Genomic DNA, 21,753 nt, shown 5'->3' on the forward strand with positions numbered 1-21,753 from the left:
TTTTTATTTTCCATTGTGACATTTAACCAACACTTTTATTGACATTCTTTACTAAAAGGTTGAATAACTTTCGCCTGCACTGTGCAAACAAATCAGAAATATAGCAGCATCACATACTGTATCTTGTGTTAGGCCAGGGGTCTGCAACATTCATTGTCAAAAGAGCCATTTTGCCCCCCTCTTCAAAGAAAATAGTTTTGCGCAACAGAATATGACACAGCGTATACACTTTTAATCTTTTGTTAAATCTTTCCTGTTACAACCACAGAATACAAACAGAAGTGCAGTCTGCATGTGTAGGCCTACTTTGAAATAGCCTAAATTAAACAGTGAACTATGCAGGACTATTTGTGTCCTTCCTATATACAAAATAAAAACCAGCCCACTTTAATACAACTAAAATATTTACCGGGGCTTAGCAAAAAGTAAACATAACATTGTGAATGTTTGTGACAAGTCCTTTTCAGTGTGTTCTCGTCCTCTGGGGTTTCTTTTACAGCCTGCATTCAATTGCAGCACTTTAAAGGAACAGGCCACCGTTTTTCCATACTGAGATATGTTCCTACCTGAGCTTAGACGAGTTGATACGTACCTGTCTGGTCTTTGTGCGTGCCCGTGGAAGAGCGTGGTAGCTTCCAACTTCACCCCCGTTTGGAGCTATAGGAATACATTGGGAGAGGCCAAATGCAAACAACGTCTTTGGTCGTTTTGCGTGATTGAGCGCACGCACAAAGACAGGTACGTATCAACTCGTCTAAGCTCAGGTAAGAACATATCTCAGTATGGAAAAATGGTGGCCTGTTATATATATGTCAATGTTGTTAATATATGTCTGTCAATTCATAATAATAATAACAATTTTCTTGTTTTTGTTTTTTTTACACCCTAACGCCTATGGAGTCTACCCAGCTGGGTGATCTTGACCATTGCTGTGGAAATAAATTAATCTTTGTGTTGTTTGCACTTATGTGACACAGTACCCAGAATTTATTTTGAATAAAACCAGACGCTAGCTAAAATATCTTGTGTAATGTCATTGCCAGGTTTAAGCATATAATGTTATGTTATACTGGGGAAATTTGTCCACTGCATTTGACCCATCCTCCAATGCCGTTGAGGCAACCTGTAAGGAGCAGTGCAGGGACCCATCTCCAGATGGATCGAGCCAGGCTGATGGTCAGAATCACTGTGCATGTTTTTGGTCGATGGGGGAACCGGAGTACCCGGAGGAAACCCATCCAGACATGGGAAGAGGCCACACAGAAAGGCCGGCATTGTCCAATGTTTTACGATTTCAATAGATTGCGCAAAACATTGACCGCCTGGGTCTGAAATTCTATGTAACACAAGTGATATTGAACGACATTTTTCTGAAGTCCCTGATTTTAGTAACTAAGCAGTGTCAGTGCCGTCCCTTTGACCATTGAGACAAGCTTTCCTGTGAACTGCCCAGTCAGGTCTAATCAGGAGGGGAGGGAGCTTTTACTTTTGAAAGTTTGTTCTCGCTCTCCTCATTTTGCAAACTGGGAGTGGCTTTCTGGTCGAATAAGGAGCGGAGGAACTGTAGTGTTTACTTTCACATTTCACTCTCACTCTCTCCTTATGTGTCATAGAGAAAGGCACTAATATTTTTTGATATGTAGCCTATTGTTTTTTGTTTATTTGTTTTGAATATGATTAAAGAAAAATACTGACACATTTTGAGAATTTCTTACAACTCAGTGAAGGGAGACACACGGGTCTGAATTAAGAAGGTGAGCTATGAACACAGCTGTACATCAAGTAATTTGCCTTCCTTGTACCACAGCCTCGTTCCCCACGGGGATTAGTTGCCCTGGAGTAGGCAAAGATAAAATTGGTGAAGTGTCTTGCCCGAGGACACAACAGTGTGCACCGGATTTGAATGCTGGCCGCATGCTGGACTACTGTCACGAGGCCCACGGAGAAGCTTCGCCACGGGTTACCTATCCATGGTACTATTTTGCCGGTCGAAGCCAGAGGAGTTTGGGAACCCCTGACCCAACAGTACAAACAAGCAAACCGGATGTTTCGCCCTACTCAACGGAAGTGAACGGAAGTAACCTGCAAGCTAATGTCGGTAGCCCTGTTACTGGAAGGAGAACCAGACGCACTGGAGTTGTGTTAAACTCTATGGATCATATACACACTTGACTTATCATTAGATCGGCGTCGGGTCAGTTTAGAAGATCAATCAGATTTCCGTGGCCGATCAGAGTCAGAAAAAGAGCGGACAACACTGCGTGCTGGACACCGGTGTGCGAGGAGGAGGCTCCCGGGTCGGCACAACCTGTGTGGAGGAGGAATCGGCATGCACTTTGCATTACAAGTACCATTGCCCCTGAGTTTTACGTCTATAGACACACACGCGATTTTTCTTGAAACGGCGGATAAAACTGGAGCCTAAAATGGCTTGTGAAATTAGCTTAAAAAGAGCTAGCATTCACGCAAGCTAACAGTGGAGTTAACTGGCAACGGCAACTTTTACTCGCGCACAGCGAAGAAACACAAAATATGAACACTGAGTTCACATATACATAAACAACGACTTATTTTGTTGGTGTTCTGTTTTTCCCCCTCAAGACCGGCTGTTTTATTGAAAAAATACATGTTTTTAAGACGGCTATAGCAGACTGGCTAAGGCGTTAGCTGTGTGATTTAGCCTGTTCCTGTCGGCCAAATGAAGGAGTATAAAGTTGTGGTGCTGGGAAGTGGCGGAGTTGGCAAGTCCGCTCTGACTGTCCAGTTTGTTACAGGAACTTTCATTGAAAAATATGACCCCACTATTGAGGACTTTTATCGGAAAGAGATCGAGGTTGACTCTTCGCCATCTGTGCTTGAAATCCTCGACACAGCAGGCACAGAGCAGTTCGCCTCCATGAGAGACCTGTACATAAAAAATGGCCAAGGCTTCATCCTTGTATATAGCCTTGTGAATCAACAATCTTTCCAGGTAAGAATGTACAGAAATGCATAAAACATGGAATAATTGTGCTTTTATGGTTACATGCTTTACATAATAACATAGTAACAAGTGAATTTCTCCATTGTGAGATCAATAAAGGCTTATCTTGTAATTCTACTTAGTGAATAAGACTGCATATTCCTTCTTAAATCCACGTTGAGTTGGTTATTGAGATTTTGGCTTTGTGTAAATGTTCTCATTATTTTGTCTTTGTATTGTTTCAGGATATCAGACCAATGCGAGACCAAATAGTTCGAGTAAAGCGCTTTGAAAAGGTGCCACTGATCCTCGTCGGGAACAAAGTCGATCTAGAGTCTGAACGAGAAGTGGCTGGATCTGATGGGAGAGCTCTGGCTCAAGAGTGGGGCTGTCCTTTTATCGAAACTTCTGCAAAGAGTAAAACTATGGTGGATGAGTTGTTTGCCGAGATAGTCCGACAGATGAATTACTCCTCATTGCCGGAAAAGCAGGAACAGTGCTGCACAGCCTGTGTGGTGCAATGAAGTTGGAAGGTAAGAGTGTTTTAATTAACACGCACAAATACAATTGAGGAAAGGGACACACGGATGATTGTTGTAGATGTTGGTGCAGCAACAATGTGAATATGTGAAAGAAGAGTTGTCAGATTGTCCGTGTGAACCATTGGTGTGGTTTGTTGTGATAAGACTGCAGAAGTATGCGACACGTCCTACCAACCTTTCATTGCGAGGGACAGGAAAAGAATGTATGATTTGAAGCACAGACAAAAGGGGCGGGTGGGGGGTTGCCAAAGCATACCTGGAATTGAGTCCGGTGAATCAATACAGCTGGATATTTCTTTACACAAATTGCTGACGTTTCATCCCAATTGCTTCTCTAAAGCCCAATGTTGTAAACAGTTGTAACTTATATTGCGCTTTTCTACCGTCATCAGGCCCAAAGCGCTTTACAACAAGGAAACGTTCACCCATTCACACTCTCATTCATACACCAATGTACGCAGACGCTGGAGGCAGGGTGCGCCTCTGTTGCCCATATAGAATTGGTGGGACCTGGCTAACTAAATGTTTACACCTGTTCACTGTCAAGTTTCACCGCCTTCTTTCCTGGTGGGAACAATCCTGTCACAAACTTTGGGCTCTGGAGAAGCGATTATGATGAATAATTTTTTGTCTAACTGGATGTGTGAGCATTATTTATACCTGAAATAGTGTATTGTACTTTCATGTGTGTTTATGTAGCTTTTAAATCACTGCAAAAATAGCTTAAAGGTGACATATTATGTAATTTTGTGGTTATCTATAATACACATACAACATTATTCAACACTTTAAATATTGCAGGAGGCAATATTGACCTAAAACAACATGAAATAGAAACAAGTTATCCATTTCCGGTCTAAAGCTTGTGGAATGAACTCAACCCTGCCCCTAAGCAAACATCACTCACCAGCTTATTTTGCATGATATGTCCCCTAAAACATTGGTTTAGAAGGCAATGCATTTCTCACAGGGAGTTCATTTGTGACTAGGTCTGTTAATTAAGAGCTTACTGATAGCTTCATGTTGTCCAAGTTAAACATGTAAATTATATTTTTTCTTTCCCCCAATAGGTATATCCGGATTGCCACAAGCTATTGATGAACCATGAACCTGGGCACAACCTTATCTTTCTGCCATCAGTTAAAAAACGTAATAATTGGTGCTTCAGAGTATCTCCCAGAAAATGAAAAGTGTGTTGGCGCTATTTTTGATATCATAGTTCCACAAATTGTTTTTGCTGCAACTGTAAGAGCCTTTACAATGACACAAGATGGAGCTTCACATCCAAGTGTGAACTGTTTTTTAATCAGTGATAAGTAACAAGCAGACAATGTTTATGAGGTTGCAGCTTCTTTTAAAGCTGCCTTATTCACTATACAAACTTTATTACGTATGTAATGAGTAAAGTTATTTCAGTTTAATGTAACATTTTTACTTTTAAGCATGTACATTGGACGTTCTCCTTTTAATCTTGGACACATTCTATTTTCATTCCCAACTGTCTAAAATCTCAAGAATAACAAATTATGCTAAAAATTAAAAATGGTTCATTAACTTTTAAGTGACAATGAAGAGCCATTGTACTTTTGCCTGATTTTATTTTATTTGGTCAGTTTTAAAGTTTATTTTCTGTGAGGCATGCGTGTTGTGTACGCTAGTCCTCTGTTTTCAGTGAAAGACTGAAGAGCATTATGTTGCATCTTTGTGTTCATGATATGTGTTTTTAATTAAGGAAACTGCTTATATTTGTCGCATAACTCCTACAAAACTATTGAAGGCAACTCTCTTAAGAAAGTGCTGTGCCCAACAGACTGTGAACCATGTATTGTGTGATTATTATTGTCAATCTAAGATGGCAGTGTGTTCCTCAGTATATGACGTTGTCAGGCACAATTTTGGGGGGTTGTGTAAAGCTACATAGTTCTGCTTTAATTTTAACATTATTCTATTCTTTTACTTATAGCGACCTATTTATTAAACTAATACATTTAGCCTGTATTAAACTTTTTTTTCAATTTCATATTAGCTTTTGTGACTTAAAATATATATGGCATTGTTTTTTTCTGAAGCTGATATTTTAACAGAGCCTTAATTTCTGTTTGAAACTGGTGTTTTGTGTCTTTGTTTGATTCAACAATTTCTGTCCAATAGTGCAAAGGCTCAGCCCTCCCTTTGTCTTAAATGAGATTTGCAATACACACGTGTTCACACTACACTATACTATTCACCGGGGTAGCCAAAACCGGCCCTCCATCATAGAACCAAGATGATTTTGAGGAATATTATTACACAAATCAGAGATCAAATACCTGTTGAAGTATTCTAGAAATGTGTCAAATACTGTCAATTCCTTTAAATGTCTTAGCAGAACATCCATTTAGGCCATGTAGGATGTACAACACTGGCATTTGTAGAAAGTGATGCTTTACTTCAGCCTCTGGCCCTTGGTCTTATGATGAAGAAAATTGGACTTCCACAAAGCAGACTTGTCACCCCATGCTATATACTATATACTATATACTACACTCAGAAAGGCTGTACACTAATCATCATGTTCTTGTGTTAATATAAATGGGGCACATGTCTGTCCAGGCAGAGCTACTGCACTTTAGAATATACAGTGCATGGCGCCATAGAGAATAAGCTGACCACTAAGGCATCAACAGCTCACTTTTTGCTTGCTTTAGTTGCTCCACACCAGGTCAGCAGTCCTCGCCACAAGAGGTCCCTCTCAGGTGCAAGTCTCGCTATATATAGAGATATCTATATATATATATATATGTATATAGTTTATCACAGCATTATATTGTGCTGTTTGTAATTCTTTTGACTTTATGATATGCACCTGCTGATTCACAGGCCCTAACAGCCTTTGTTGTGAATTTATTGACTTGATTTCCAATTGAGGCAGCTGTCTACACTGTCATAGGTTTGCATACAGTTATATGGTTGATTATTTTAAAACTAAAGCACGTGGAAAGAAGCCCACATATCTTATTTAGCTAAAACGCAAATGAAGCATCCATATTTTTTGGTTAGTCATCTGACCTGTAGGCGGCGACACTGCCTGAGAAGTATGAAAATGACGTATGCGGATATAAGTTTGTGATCAGCTGTTGTTGCTTCAAGTTGTGCAGGACTTGGTCATTTGATTTCTTGAGTGTAAGGTTTTTGATATGTTCAAACATGAAGACTGTTTTTGTGACCGTCGGTACCACCAGTTTTGACGAGCTCATTGAAACCATCATAAGCCCGGAGGCTGTGGAGGTCAGTATATAACATCTTTCTGCATGTTGTGTGCTTATCCCACCGGACTAGCCAGTTTCTTTAATGCAAAGCAAATAGGTTTTTAAATGTAATCTTTCTAATGAAATAAACTGACATGATTAGAGCATCTATGTTTCCTAATTTTTCAATCTTTACTAAACATACTTTGAAGACATTAAACTAACTCCGAACAAGCCCCATGACTGTTTTAAAATTAAAGAGCGCAAAGAAGCCACACATTCATGTTCGTAATAATGTTATATATTATCTATAGGCTTTGATATCCCGTGGATATGAGAAGCTGGTTCTTCAAGTAGGAAAAGGCTCCGTTTTTCCATGTCCTGAGAATTGTCCACGGATAACTCTGGAGACCTTCCGCTTTAAGGACTCGATTGCTGAGGATATGAGCAAAGCTCATCTCATCATCAGTCATGCAGGTACATGCAGAACACTGACACAATGAAGGATGGATCAGTTTTAGGGATATGGCATGTATCCTAGTTTAAGGAAACATTTTACAATGTTCCCATTTTCTACTTCTAGTCATGTTCATGTCATTGTGGGAGTGACCATAGTTGACAAGTGTATATTCTGACTTGAGCCTTGACTTGAGTTTGTTCTTGGATTCTTAGGGGCTGGGAGTTGCTTGGAGGCACTAGGTGCAGGAAAGCCTCTGCTGGTTGTTGTAAATGACAAACTGATGAATAATCACCAACTGGAGTTGGCCCGACAGTTGCACTTCGACTCCCACTTGCTCTACTGCACCTGCAGGTCTGTGTTGCTACACACCACCAGGTTAACGACCAAAATGCAACTCAAAATATTTCTCTTCCTCTTTCAGCACACTGACAGAAACATTGAAGAGCATGGATCTCTCTGTCCTCCTACCATTTACCCCAGGACAGCCTCAACACTTTGCAAACTTTTTAGACAAAGCTCTGGGAGTGAAATGAGTTGGAGGAATTCTACAGTGTAACAATGGATAAATATTTGAATGAAAAAACCATAAACCTCTGTAAAGATGATGTAGTAACCTAGATTTATAACACCATTATCCCTCAACCCAGTTTCATCCATTCCTCGGTCAATTTTCACTGTGGATTTGCAGGGAAAGGCAGCACTAGATGGACTGCAGCAACTACTTTATTTTACATTTTTAAATGATTGTCAGCTAATTTATTAAAACATTTCCAGATTCTAATTTATTAAACAAACAACTTTAGTGTACCCTTTGATGATTCAATTATTAACCACCCATTAGACAAAAATACTTGTACATAAGTATTACCTTGTATTGCTATTCCTTTTCATGGAGAAAGTTACTGAACTTTTCTGATAATACTGTTATCATATACAATTTTTTTTACTGACAACAAGGCATACTGTATGAAGTACAGCATTCCTGTTGATGTGTGCATTTCTATTCAGTCAGCTTTAGACAGAGCCTAGACAAAGTAAGTGGGAAGACATTTGGGTTAGTTGGGCAAGAGGATTTAAAACAATATGGAGCAGCGTATCTTTGCCAAAATAATAAAGACTGATCATAGATGTTTGTTGTTGCAGTGTTATAGAATCCTTGTATCTGTTTTGCAGCACAGACAACTGGTCTTGACTTGCGAGGCCTGAGGTTCACATTATGTTTTTGCACAGAGCATGTGAGTCTAATATAGATAATTGTTTTAAGCTCTCAGGCAGGCTTGTTTTTCTGAAATCATGGCACTAAAAAAGGAAAAATCTACTGTACAACAATCCTTAAATATTAAATCATTCACAGATTATCCCTAGAAAATAAGTAGTTTGTCAGGGCATGTCTCTTAACCTCTTACCTGCACTTGAACCAAGCGCCTTTTCTCCAGTTTTACCCAAAAGCTTCTCGACAGAGTAATGCCTCATTTGAAAGCTACGACCTACAAAACTGATTGAGTCTTTTGTTGCATTGTCGCTGCGTTTTATAAAATTTTTGAAGCATTTTCTTAGTCATGTTTTGTCGCTTTTTTATTGTTGCTTCTATGTCACTTTTTGATACTCTTGTGTTGCTTTTTTGTTACGTTTTTATCACTGTTTTAATGCTTTGTCCAAGATCTTTTAGATTTGAGTAAAGCCAAACTGGAGAAAATGTGCTTTGTTCAGGTGGGGGTGAAGAAGTTAAATTCACCTTGCAACTACTTTCCCAATGTCTGCGGCAGGTCACCAGATTTCCAAAGGGCTAGGGTTGGGGTTGGGGTTAGGGATAGAGTTTGGATCGAAGGATCAGTATCAGAACCATTATTCGAGGCCACAAAAAGAAAACCTAGTTTTACATCCCTCTGGGAACATGGGTGCCCCGCATCAGTTGTCTGGACATGGACATGAACATTCACTACTTGACCAAAACAATGGCTCTAATGCAAAAATGCATTAATATTCCGCCTTGAGCTTTGATTACAGCACATATTCGCCGTGGCATTGTTTCAAAAAGCTTCTGTAACGATCTTGTACTGATGATGGGAGAGTGTGACCACTGCGCAAAGCCTTCCCCAGCACATTGCATAATGTCTCATGCTCCCCGATGTACTCTTCTCGATGAATCCTGGCATAATATTCCCATGCCATCGGGGGAGAAGAAATCCATAAATAGAAAAACCTGGTCATTTGGGATGTTCAGGTGGTCAGCTGATCTCGTTTTTTGGGATTATGGTGTGGCTGAAACTAGACCTGACCAACTGCAGCAACCCCAAATCATAACACTGCTCCCACAGGCTTGTACAGTAGGCACGAGGCATGATGGGTACATCACTTTACCTGCTTCTCTCTTACCCTGATAAGCCCATCATCACTATGGAGTAAACCAGGACTCATCTGATCACTTCACCTTCTTCCATTGCTCCTGTGTCCAATCTTTATGCTCCCTGTCATATTAAAGCCTTTTTTATTGCAGTTAGCCTCACTGATGAGTGGTTTTCTTACGGCATTGCCCTGTGTTGTATAGATGTTGTTCTCCCGATTGATTTCAATTCGACATCAGTTTTTTTTTTCCGACCACAGTTCTTCCTTGAAGATGATTGTTCCCCAATCCCCACTATCCTTCCAGTTTTTATAATACATTGGCCCAATTTTAGCAGTTTCTGTAAACTCCTTAGCTGTTTCCTCTGCTTGATGCATGCCAATTATTTGACTCTTCAAACATACTGACATTTTTTCCACAACCACAGGATTTGTCTTTTGCCGTGGTTGTTTCAGAAATGAGAAGCCACCGTCTGCATCAGTTGGGTTTAAATACTGTGTTGCCAACTGAAAGGAAAATCATCCATGCAGATTATCCGATAGAAGGCTTGTATTTACTTAGTTAAATCCAGTTTGGCAACTATTTTCTTTTGGTTGGGCAGTGTAGGTACGCACCTGTCTTTGGAATAGGTTTCAATAGCAACATATAGACATGTAAACATTGGGGCTGGGAGATATATCGATATTTAAGATATGTCAATATATTTTTTAATGAGATATGGAATTAGACCATATCGCATATATCGGCATATTTCAAAAGCTGTTAAGTTAACATGAAGAAAAATGTAGTTATCTCTTTATATATAAATGCTGCCCTCAGAAAAAAGTTTGACCTATTTTATTTTATAGGCTATTTTATCCCCCCAATTTCATTCTTATGAAATGTGCACCTTATGGAGCTTTGTTATATATGGTTTATGTTTAAGTTTTATAGTGAGTTTTCAATAAAAGTACTTGTATTTGGCTTTGACTTTGAACATTTCATTTCACAGCTCTCACTTTACGGAAAAAATACGGGGATATATATTGTATATTGATATTCATGTGACTTTTGGTCCATATCGCCCAGCCCTCCTCACAAACAGATATTGTATTGATTGTTTGTTTTTATTTCCTAAAAATCTGTTGTTTACCTTATTGTATTGTATTTTTTAGATATTTTTAGATCATTTTTTTCATATGTAAGTTTGCAATGTGAAAGGAAATTTACTTTACACCAAGCTGAAATAACCCAGTACTATGTAAAATCATCAAGTGGATACTTTTGTCATTGAGATGTGAAGTTGACACAGGCATAATGATGTTGAAATGGCCTGGCAAGCATGTTTTTATTCCATCATTATGAGTGCTTCAGTGCGGTAACGTTAGATGTGTTGGGGGCCTGTTGTTTGCAGATGTTCATTAGCATTTTGAGATGCCTCTGTCCTGCTCCGCCCCTGCGCTGTGATTGGCCGCGCTGTTACTGGAGCTGCTGGTCCAGGCAGGGGAAGCTTTTTCTTCGCTGCCTCTGACTGTCCGGGACCTCGCATCGGGCAGCAGGCGCTCAGCCCTTTTGACTTTTTCAGCTGGCCTCAAATCATCGAGGAAAACACCAAGCTGCCCCCATGAAATTGCACACCTTCTGAAAAATGATCATCTGTACGAATAAAATGGAGTACCCGCTACGAGCTCAGTGCCATCGAGGCCAAAATCCATGCCAAAAACAGGTAGGTTTACAGAGCTAATGCTAAATAAGTTCTCACAAATATTGCTAGCGGCTAACTAAGCGGTATTTCATTCATTTGATTTATCCAGTCGGTGCTAGATTTGAGTAACTACTTGTTTTCTGGTGATTACTTCCTATCGTGACAAGTTCAGTACATTTTAACTGTGCAACTAAAACCGTGACATCACTGATATCAACTTAGATTAATTGGTCTTTTTTTTTTTTTTTTTTTTTAAATATGTTTTTGTTTCAATAGTTGGGATCACTAGAACAAGTTAATTGAATAAAAATAATAATAAAATAATACTTTTTTAATGCCAATGTAAAGACTATGTTCTAACGTTATTTTCAGTTGATCACCTAACGTTCACTTCTGTAGATCGTTTAAGTTAATAAACACACTACAAGTTATTTATATTGTTCCTGAATGAAATCTATGTACGAAACTTTGCGAAACGGCGTAAAATCCAGGATGTTAAATGTGTTAAGTGTCTGCGGATCATAGGCTCTTTCACATAAATGTCTATTGCCTGTGACGACATCAGGATTTGGGGTCTGGGATAAATGCTAAACCCTTGTTGACCATTATTAACATGTCAGGAATGCTTCATCACATTTATACACCTGTGATCAAATGCAGAGTTCAGATAATTTTGACCATTAAAGAAGAATCTGTTTGGCATGCGCTGAGCTGTGTTTGTTGGGCAAAATGTGCTGCCAATCAAAGTTGTTTTTCTCCTCTGTGACTGCTTTTCATTTTGTAGTCGAAGGGAGGCGCCGTTTCTAACATGTTTGCTGCAGAGTCGAGTCCAGAATTGGAGCACAGCGCTTGGAGGAATTCAAGACCCCTCTTGTTCTTAGAAATGTTTACCAGCGTCCTCATGGGGCTGCCATGTGTTTTAAGCAATGGCTGTGCTCATTTAGTTTTGTTCCCTGTAGGTGCATGTATACAGACACTAGACAAGCTCTTAGTGCACATTATCATGATCATCAGTCTTGCATCATCTCGCTCATGTACGGCTCAAATTGCAAACCACAATTTCATCTGGTTTAAAAAATATAAAAAAAACACTGAAGATTTCATGTGCATTTCCTAGTTTTCATGTACGCGGCTGCTTCAGAGTGTTTTGTTGGTCTTATCCAGGCAAAGCTGCACCCTCCCTCCCTCCCTCCCTGCTCCTTCAGAGTTCAGGTTGCAGTTTGCCAGCCAAAAAAATCAGTGTCCCAAGTGCTGCTTGTATTTACGATACGTTGTTTAGTGGGGTGTGGACGTGTCTTGTTTTTGCCCCTCTACACAAAGAGATGCAAAACAGCCCTCATATTGATATAACTTTGCCAGTCTTGCAGCTCCTGTACTGTAACTGTGTTGTTTGTCAAGCAGCTATCAATGCTGCTCTTTGTCTATGCGTACCTGTCCTCCCCTCGCTGCTGATGTTTTGTTTTTCATGTTACTCCTGCCTCTTGCCCTGCTGTCTTTGTGTTAGGACCATGGAACTAAACCGTCTGTAGGTTAATTCCTGTGAAAAGTCTAAATTCCAGAGAGCACCATGCCGATAATTGAGATTGACCTTGATATCTGTACTATCCAATTCTACATATATTTTTATGTCTTTGATATGATAACATATTATGATATTTCTCTGTGCTCAATATACGCACTGCAGTCTTGTTACTTGTTTGTCCTACACAATTAAATTCTCCGGACTTGTTTTGACTGCACTGCCTATGTCTTCACACAGAAATGAAACTGCAGTTTCATTGTAGCACCACTTACTGTTGCCTAAACGATGCCTCTGCTTTACTGTATGCGTCCGCCCACACACATTTGTTGTTACCAGCACCCTTTTCTTGTGGCAGTGTTTTTGGACAATTAGGAGGTCTGTATTGTGTTTTCTTCCTTCAGAAGAGCAGTGTTCAGATATTATATCGCTTCTAGCCTATCCCCATGCTGTTATAGAACAGCTGCACAATATTTCGCCACATTTATTCTCGTAATGTATGCAATTTCCATATTGCAAGAAGCCACACAACTAATAAAGGCTTCCCTCTGACTGAGATTTGCACTATTTGGCTAACAAAGCCTAAAACGGAGACAAATAATAACTTTAAGAAGTGCACATGGTTAAGTTTTGCCAAGATATTCTTAATTGAGTTTCATTTTAAGTCCTCTTATTTAGTATTTGAAAGTCTTTTCATTAAAGGAAGCTTTTTTTGTGTGTTATTTAATAGAACCTCCTTGGCTGTTGGTTTAGTAAAATCTAGCAATAAAGTAGTTATTCGAGACATTTTTTTAATGTTTAATGTTGTGCAACCACATATAGTAATGTTTGTGGTATTTTAATATATATGTATGTAAGTGTGTGTATATATTCAATATTTTGCCACATTATGTTTTTTGTGTCAGCAGATATCAATGTGTCATTTCCTGATGTGGGATAAAATGTGTTTCCCGTTTCATTCTGAGGTTTTCTGTTGTCACACATAATGGAAAATGTGTGCTGCTACCACAACCATACTTTTTTATTGAACTTTACTAATCCATTAGGTTAAATCCAACTGTTCTTTTTAACTGAAGAGGGCTGTACTTTATGTCACATGAATCAGGACATATATCTTTCCCTGAGTGCGAGTTGGAGCCTGATGTGTCTGTGCCCCAGATTCTGCAGTACATGCTAATGAGTCCGTGACACTGTACTCCATTCAGGCTGTGTGTGATTGACAGACACCTGTGTGCCAAACGTGTCTTTCACACCAGGGTCATGGTCTGAGCTTGTGTACATTCTACTCACTATCGCCTTTCCCCCTCGGTCTGTGTTTAAAGGTATAGAGTGATTTGTGACAGGCTGACTGATGAGGGTTTTAAAGGTGGATTTCAATGCACTGTATTTAGGTCAAGAGGTGGAGCCCAAAGCCGGATCAAGGGGAACTCTTGGCTACAAACTGCTGGGGCAAGCAGAATAGCACATCAGAAACAAGGAGCTGGCTGCCAGGCAGAGAAGAACTTATAACTTTAGGGACTATATGGAGTTTAAACCCCAAATCCGGTTTAATTATGTTATTTTGGACACAGTTTTAAAATTTGACTTTATTTCACTAAATTATACAAGTTAGAAATGTAAAAACATATTGCCACAAAAATCATCTTGCGAGAGATGCAGATAGGAAGTCACAGATCACAGAACAGATGTTTGCTTATGAGATAAAGATTTGAGCTGGGCTGGGCTGAGTGATTAGCACTCTTGCCTCACAGCAAGAAGGTCCCCGTCAACTAAAACATCCACAATAGGTTATTTATCCAGCCTGGTGATACTGACCATCTGCCTGGCTCGACAAAGGATGGGTCAAATGCAAAGGATAGATTTCCGTACGGGGACAATAAAGTATACCTTAACATTAATTTCATAATTATGTAAATATATTTATTACAGTCATCCTACCCTCTACAGCATTTATGGAGATGATAAATATTACAACTTCTACTACAATCAAAGATACACAACACTTGCAGTGTATAAGTAATAACCATGTTATTATGACCCGCAATGTTTATCATTGTGCCATCAGTTTGATTGTGGCTAAACTGTGAAAGTCAAACTCTTGCCAACATGAACCACCCTGCAGTAAAACCTTGGCCTTAATCGATGTGCATGTGTAGGTTTTAATTCAGGGTAACTTACTTATTAAGGGTGCAGTAAAGCTGAGGACTGTCTTTACCTGTGAGCGCCTCAAGACACTATTTGTCTTGGCAATAGTCCACACTGCTTAAACCATTGCTTAAGCGCAGAGCTTCCTCTTGAGAGCCTCATGTTTACATCATTTTATCCACTGATCATTCTCATAGAACAGAGGTAGGCAACGTCAGGCCCAGGGGCCCAATCCGGCCCTCTAGCACACATCTTCCATCCTCCATCCTCCAAGATGATTCTGATTATTTTGGAGATATTATTACACGAAGCAAAGATCAAATGCCTGTTAAAGTACTCTAAAAATGTAAAAGTAAAGTCAAGATTTCCTAACAGAACACACTAAAATTAGCAGGTTCTGTCCTTGTTCTTTTTACAATGAAGAAAATAGTCCTTCCACCAGGCAAACATGCCAACCCCTGTCACAGAGCTTTTCACGTTTCCAGAGTCATTGTCCTTAACCTGTGTGCTTTTGTCAATCTTTTTATATAAGTGTGAACTAAGCACATGTCACAATGAGTATGAAATGAGTGCTGGGTTGTTTGGTTAGAATAGGTTTGTTGACGGCGATGTTTGGTTTTGCAGGTGGTGGCAAATGGTGAGAGGGAGCGGGTGTCGTTGCTCTTCATGAAGGCTCTGGTCAGCAGGAGCAGTGTGGACGCCGTGTCTCAGCAGATGGCCACTCACCCTCAGTATCTGGAGAGTTTCCTACGAACACAGCACTACATCCTGCATATGGACGGCCCGCTGCCTCTGCCCCACCGCCATTACATCGCCATCATGGTCAGTGAACAAAGACGCCGTGAAGGGTGTTAGGTTTGAGCTCACAGTTTCTCTCTGATGCAGGCTGCGGCGCGACATCATTGTAATTACCTGGTACACCTGCATTCAGCCCAGTTCCTGAGGGTGGGAGGAGACCCTCATTGGCTACAGGACCTACAGGCTGCTCCAGCCCGTCTGCGCCTTCTAGACCAGATCAATAAAGTCCTTGCTCACCAACCATGGCTCACATCGTGTGCACACATCCAGGTACACGCCTGAATCAGTCTCAATAAGATGGTTGAACAGTTTTAACTCCCTCCTTATTTCCAGGCGTTGTTGAAGTCTCGTGAGCAGTGCTGGTCTCTGGCTGAGCTGGTACAAGCAGTGGTAATCCTGGCCCACTGCCATTCCCTTTGCAGCTTTGTGTTTGGGTCCGATCCTGAGTCAAACAGTGCCTCTCTCACCAAATCTCCCAATGGTACTCCGCCAAACTACTGCCCTTTTGACGCTGCCAATGGCAACACCAATGTGCCTCTGTCTCTGACCCCGCCCCGTGAGCTCGTAACGCAAAGAAGGGTAAAAGCCTCTTCCCTCTGCTTATACTATTTTAAATACACTGCAAGTAATATTTTTGTCAACACTGTAAATACAATGAATTTCTTGCCATTCTCAGTCTCTGGACCCCAGCAATGACATGACGTGTTTAAAAGAGAGGATTCAAAGGTCTCAAGAGGAGTTTGAGAAGCGAGATGAGCGACTGTTGCAAACACAGACACTCCAACAAACTGGTGAATTTAAAAACAAAACAAAACACGCTGAACAAATGGCCAGGATTTGTTGACACTTTCATTGTTTTGTCCCTTTAGACCTGGAGGAAGAAGAGGAAGTGCTATGCTTTACAGACTCATCGTGTTTCATCACTGACCCTGACTTCTGCTATCAGGAGTTTGCCCGGCGAGATGAAGACCACTTTGAAGTCTTCAGAGTTCAGGTGAAGACTTAATGGCTCAAGTTTTCTTTCTGTGCTACATGTAACCAGGTTTTAACGGTGTGTTCCCTTTGTGTCTGGACTTGACAGGACTATTCATGGGAGGACCATGGCTTTTCATTAATAAATAGATTGTATTCAGACATTGGACACCTTTTAGATGATCGTTTTCGAAGCGTGGTCACTCTTCCATCATTGCACAGTCCTGACCTGAGAAGGGCAATCTGGAACTACACGCATTGTGTTTTAGGAATACGGTGAGTGTATAAACTCAGCAGAGAAAATGCTGCTTTTACCCAATGTCAAACAAATAACTTTTTCTAACATTGCTTGGCTGAAGGTATGACGATTACGATTATGGAGAGGTGAACCATCTTTTGGAACGAAATTATAAGCTCTACATCAAAGCAGTGGCTTGTATTCCGGATGTCACCAAAGCATCAGTTTGTCCACTTAGCTGGACCTCAATAAAGGCTTCAGAACGGGTAAGAATTTCACTAATATAAGTGTATAATATATACAAGTAAATGAAAGGGCCCGAGTTGGTGGCATAATCATTGACAATGTGCCCAGAGCTGTTTGCTGGACTAGTGCACGACAAACCCAATGTTGTTTTCTTTACACCTCTTCGTGAACGTCTAAATGTGCAGCTTAGAAAGGCTGTGGAATATTCGTGCTACTATGTTAAGTACATCAGAAGTATTTATTAGACTGACAGAGCAGAGAAGTGATCAAAAACAGTAGTATCTCCCCTGGGTGGGAGAACTGCAGAGGCTTGTGTCAGTCTCACTAATCAGTCATCTCCAACATGCACATTATGGTTTACCAAAATTCTGTCTTCTGCCCTCTTTGAGTGTGTGACAAGATCTTGTAGAACCTGCAGATGACCTCTTGTTTGTCCCTCAGATACACGTGAACTTGTTAATCATGGAGGCCCGGCTGCAGGCGGAGCTGCTCTACAGCCTCAGGGCCATCACTCAGTACATGATTTTGTGAGCGGTGAATGTTTCTGCTTCCTGCTGATGTCCCACCAGCGGTACTGTTCTCACATGGGACAACGGCAACAGCACTTTGGGGAAGACACAGCACTGCCCTTTATCAGTTCATTGGTCATGAATGCTTTTTGGTTTTGTTTGCGCCATAGCGTGCCACACTCTTTCACTGCTAATGTCGTGTTGTAAGACATCTTGGCATCAAATGTGCAATTCTAACTAGTTTTTACTTTAGGCTCCAGTCGAAATGTTCCTCTATCGTAGCTTTTGTATAGTACTTAATTCAGTGGATCTCATTTTATATCAAACATATTTTTGGCTGATTATCCTAGCATAATAATTTATCAATTGCTACTTTGACAAAGGTCTGTTTTCGGTTGGTGCCAAACCCACCATTTGAGAACCACTGACTTAATAGCTGACAATCTTTGCCAGTGTTTTGGACCTGAAGCAGCTTCATGCTCTTAAGATTTTTATTAAATCTGGCCTAGAATGAACACAAAATGGCATTGCTGGAACTTTCCACTACAGTTTATTTTTTAAATGCACTTTTAAAATTGTATGTATTTATTATACAGAGTAGCTTGTTTGTCAAGACTCAAAATTGGTTTCAGTTGCAGATTAATCACATTTGACAATTGGTTCACGTACTGACGCAGACATGTTTTAAGCTAAGAACTAAAGTCTGAAAAGGAAACTTGTGCAAGTAGTTGTTGAAGGATAAACTAGTTCATTATGACATGGTTTCAAATGTGTCCGTTAAAACAAACAAGGAGCAATGTAATGTTTTACTGTCTTTTATATATTTTGTCTGTTTTTTTTAATTTGTGACACAAGGACCTCGTGCTGCCGTCTGGTGGTCAGAGTTATTGTGAAAATATTTTGGCATTAGATGGCCAAATGTTGACACATTGGTGCATATCGACAGAAACAAATGCGATGAGGTGCCTTCAGGTCAAATTCACTTCTCCTGAAAGATGGTGTGATCTGCACAGATATGAGGCTTTCTTTATTGTGAATGCCCCTGATTCAGCAAGAGCCTTCGACACTCATGGATGTTACAAGTGTTCAACTTTGTTAGACAAACAATGGAAAGGACAAACTGTGGAAAATAAGTTGGTTGTAAGAGATTAAAAGAACATATGAAAATGTGAATAACAGTTTCTTTTTCTATAAAGATTTGTATTAAAGTGTTGTCCTGTCTTTTCCTTTCAATAAAAAGGGCAGCTTAATAAACCACATGTTAAAGAAGTATGATAAACCCAAATAATCAATGTTTTTGCGGTAACGCTATTTTACACAGTAATCAGTTGATTAGAAACTGGTGGCGTTCACGATTTAGATTGTGATGTCATAATGTCAGATGGAGGGCAGCTCTATCTCCAAAATGAAAATTTGACAAATGTTTTTCCTGATCAGTATTTGATCGTGATTGGATTCACAAACCTGTAATATTATTTTTGTCTGAAAGTCTTTTCTATTGGACAACATCATGGTCATGTTTTCGCATATTGTCACCACTTTTTGACGTTTTTCAGAGAAAATAATTGGACATTAGTTCATAAGTGCCGAGAGGAGATTTTGAACTTTGTGACAGTTTTTGTTTCATATGGATTCCTCCAGTAATGACTGAGATATGAGCCAAAAAACAAAGACATAAATATATGCATTTTGTCAGTTACCGCAGTTTCCATAGTTACCGTCAGTTGGCTCTGTAGAATGTTGTGCTCTCACGTGAACGCTCCCTAATGAACTGAACATTTATATAGAATGAGGGCTCCCCCTAGTGGCGCACACAGTCTCAGAGAACACACACAACTGGGTTAAAGATTTTATTGAATTAAGTTTGCTGATCAGAACTGTTCCCGAGTAACTTAAAGTTTATAGAATTGGAAGAAAAAATGGGCGAGGGGGAAAAAGAAAAACAAAGTCATAAAGCATTGGCTTATGCACATAAGGCCCTACCCACCAACCAACAGAGGGAAAAAACCTTTCTGAATGATAAAATACTGTGTCAAAATATCCATTACATGCATTACATACGGGGTTAACATAATCTACTTAAAGGAAAGAAATATGCAAATTAAGAATAAAAAATCTGCCTGATTTAGCAACATATATAATTGCACATCTTCCTAAAAAAATTCTAATTTATTTTTTTCATGCACTTGGCATTTACGTTCAGTTACTATGATTAAGTGTCACATTGGGGAAATATTGATGTATCAAAGAAAAAAAAAGACTAATGATTGTTAGCTAATAACCGAGTTAACATTAAATAACATTTTTGTGCTCAACTCTGGTAAGCACCCATTGCATCATGGCGCACTCCGAGATAGATCTAGCACCATTCATAAAATCAGTGAAGAAGAAGAGTGCTTAATACACAACAGAGCAAACATTTCACAAAGCTACAGTAAAACAAGAGTATAACTCCAGGAAACCTTTTGGGTGTGACCCATTGAGTAAATAACAAACAACAAAAACACAAGTCTTCAAGGAGAATAGGGCAAAATTAAATCGATCTATTACAGAGGTTACGCTATAGTGCTGAACATTGGCAGACAAGAGATTAAAAAAGAAAAGAAAAAAGCAATGTACAGAGCAGGGCACTGAGTATTTGTTTCTCTGCAACAGATTTTAAGAAAAGCGATTTTTTCCAGTCTGTTTACATCGATGATGAAATAAATAATCAATTTTAACATAGCACGTTTGGCTAGTTTGAGATGAGATTTTCTCCTTAAAGGCTTCATTTCTATTTTTCTTGGAGAGCAAACAAGAGAAAAGATTTGCATGTGTGCCAGAAGCGCATTGTGTAAATTGTGTGTATAAAAAAACTTGAGTATTGATCACAATAGTTTGACTCTTCCCAAGTTATGTTTGTTGATAGAGACTGCTTTTTGCAAAGCATATGTACATTGTGTCAAGCCTAAGCACACCCTAAATGCCACGCAAAATACAGCATTAGTGTTCCTTTGGTAATGTAAAAATGTACATGCATCTCATCCTTTACAAAAATAAAAGTATAGAAAATTGCCATTAAAATGTTGTCTTGAATGTAAAAAATCAAGTCATTAGTAATATATTCATATTTCTACCATCTCATTTTTGAGATCCATCTATATTAAAACTATAATCAAATATACTCTTTTTGTCGAACTCACACACATTTGAAAGTTAGCATTCAATAATCAGCGTGTGAGGACATTATGTGAAGGAGCACCTTGCTCCACTAAACAAAGGAGAAAAGTATGTAGCATAAACCTTCAAGGAGTGATTTTCTGAATATCCTTCAAGATTCTGCTTTGTTCTCCAGTTTATCTGCATAGAAAGCCATTTGAGTACATGTGCATTGTGTACATAACATGCATACAGGGTTTAGTGAAATGGTTTAACCTTTCGTGGATATGAGAGCCCTATGTAGCAGGGAACTTAAGTGCTTTGAAAATGCACAGACTCTTTGAAAAGGAAAACAAAACAAAGGAGCTAGAATGCTCTCTGAGACAACATAATACTTGGCCAACATATCACACATAGCTATATAAATGTACCGATGAATGCCCCGTGTAGTAATTCACAAATTGCATTACTTCATTTCATTATTTTAACTGCCCCTGGAGGACTTCAAACTCCGATTTATCACACTGTATTATAGCAAAAGTTTCTGCAACTAGAAATACATGCTGACATAAGCAGGTCATATATTATGCATAGTTCAGGCATGTGAATTTATGGTATTTCATGTTTTATAACTTAAAATAATGCATTTGTATGGAAACAAGTCAAAGCAATTCAGCATTGATTTCTGCAATAAAACATCATTGTTGTTGTTGTTTTTTTAACAGAAAATCAAACAAATCCATGTGTGTTTTAACGAGGAAGCATTATACCATGACCAAAGTCTGTTAAACACAATATAGGACCTTCAGATGTACTATCTTAAACTCATCGTCAAAAGAAAACTCCATTCACACGCACATCAAAGGCTATGTAGACGGGTAGATTTGTAGCAACTGTTGAATTACAGGTAAACACCTGGCTGGTTTTCTCATCAGTCTGTAGACATAGTCTCAAAGGTTTTCATGTACG

The 21,753-nt window shown here is 39.4% G+C and overlaps 3 protein-coding genes across 3 annotated transcripts; all 3 read left to right on the forward strand.

The window, feature by feature from the left end:
• Positions 1–2,047: 2,047 nt before the first annotated feature.
• rap2c (RAP2C, member of RAS oncogene family) lies at positions 2,048–5,289 on the forward strand. The gene is made up of 3 exons (XM_079557514.1): positions 2,048–2,971; positions 3,208–3,495; positions 4,575–5,289. The coding sequence occupies exons 1-2, from the start codon at positions 2,699–2,701 to the stop codon at positions 3,484–3,486; spliced, it is 552 nt and encodes a 183-aa protein (XP_079413640.1). The 5' UTR covers positions 2,048–2,698; the 3' UTR covers positions 3,487–3,495; positions 4,575–5,289.
• Positions 5,290–6,666: 1,377 nt separating this feature from the next.
• Positions 6,667–7,852, forward strand: LOC306962986 (UDP-N-acetylglucosamine transferase subunit ALG13). Its single transcript, XM_079556405.1, has 4 exons — positions 6,667–6,771; positions 7,046–7,208; positions 7,404–7,542; positions 7,613–7,852. Exons 1-4 carry the CDS (start codon positions 6,691–6,693, stop codon positions 7,722–7,724), a joined length of 495 nt encoding a protein of 164 aa, XP_079412531.1. The 5' UTR covers positions 6,667–6,690; the 3' UTR covers positions 7,725–7,852.
• Positions 7,853–11,004: 3,152 nt separating this feature from the next.
• On the forward strand, positions 11,005–17,975 carry sesn4 (sestrin 4). Its single transcript, XM_079556506.1, has 9 exons — positions 11,005–11,240; positions 15,508–15,705; positions 15,769–15,951; positions 16,015–16,260; positions 16,358–16,472; positions 16,551–16,675; positions 16,763–16,929; positions 17,013–17,157; positions 17,579–17,975. The coding sequence occupies exons 1-9, from the start codon at positions 11,163–11,165 to the stop codon at positions 17,666–17,668; spliced, it is 1,347 nt and encodes a 448-aa protein (XP_079412632.1). The 5' UTR covers positions 11,005–11,162; the 3' UTR covers positions 17,669–17,975.
• Positions 17,976–21,753: the final 3,778 nt, after the last annotated feature.

The sequence above is a fragment of the Gobius niger genome (assembly GCF_951799975.1).
Source record: "Gobius niger genome assembly, chromosome: 5".
In the NCBI taxonomy this organism is placed as follows: Eukaryota; Metazoa; Chordata; class Actinopteri; order Gobiiformes; family Gobiidae; genus Gobius; species Gobius niger.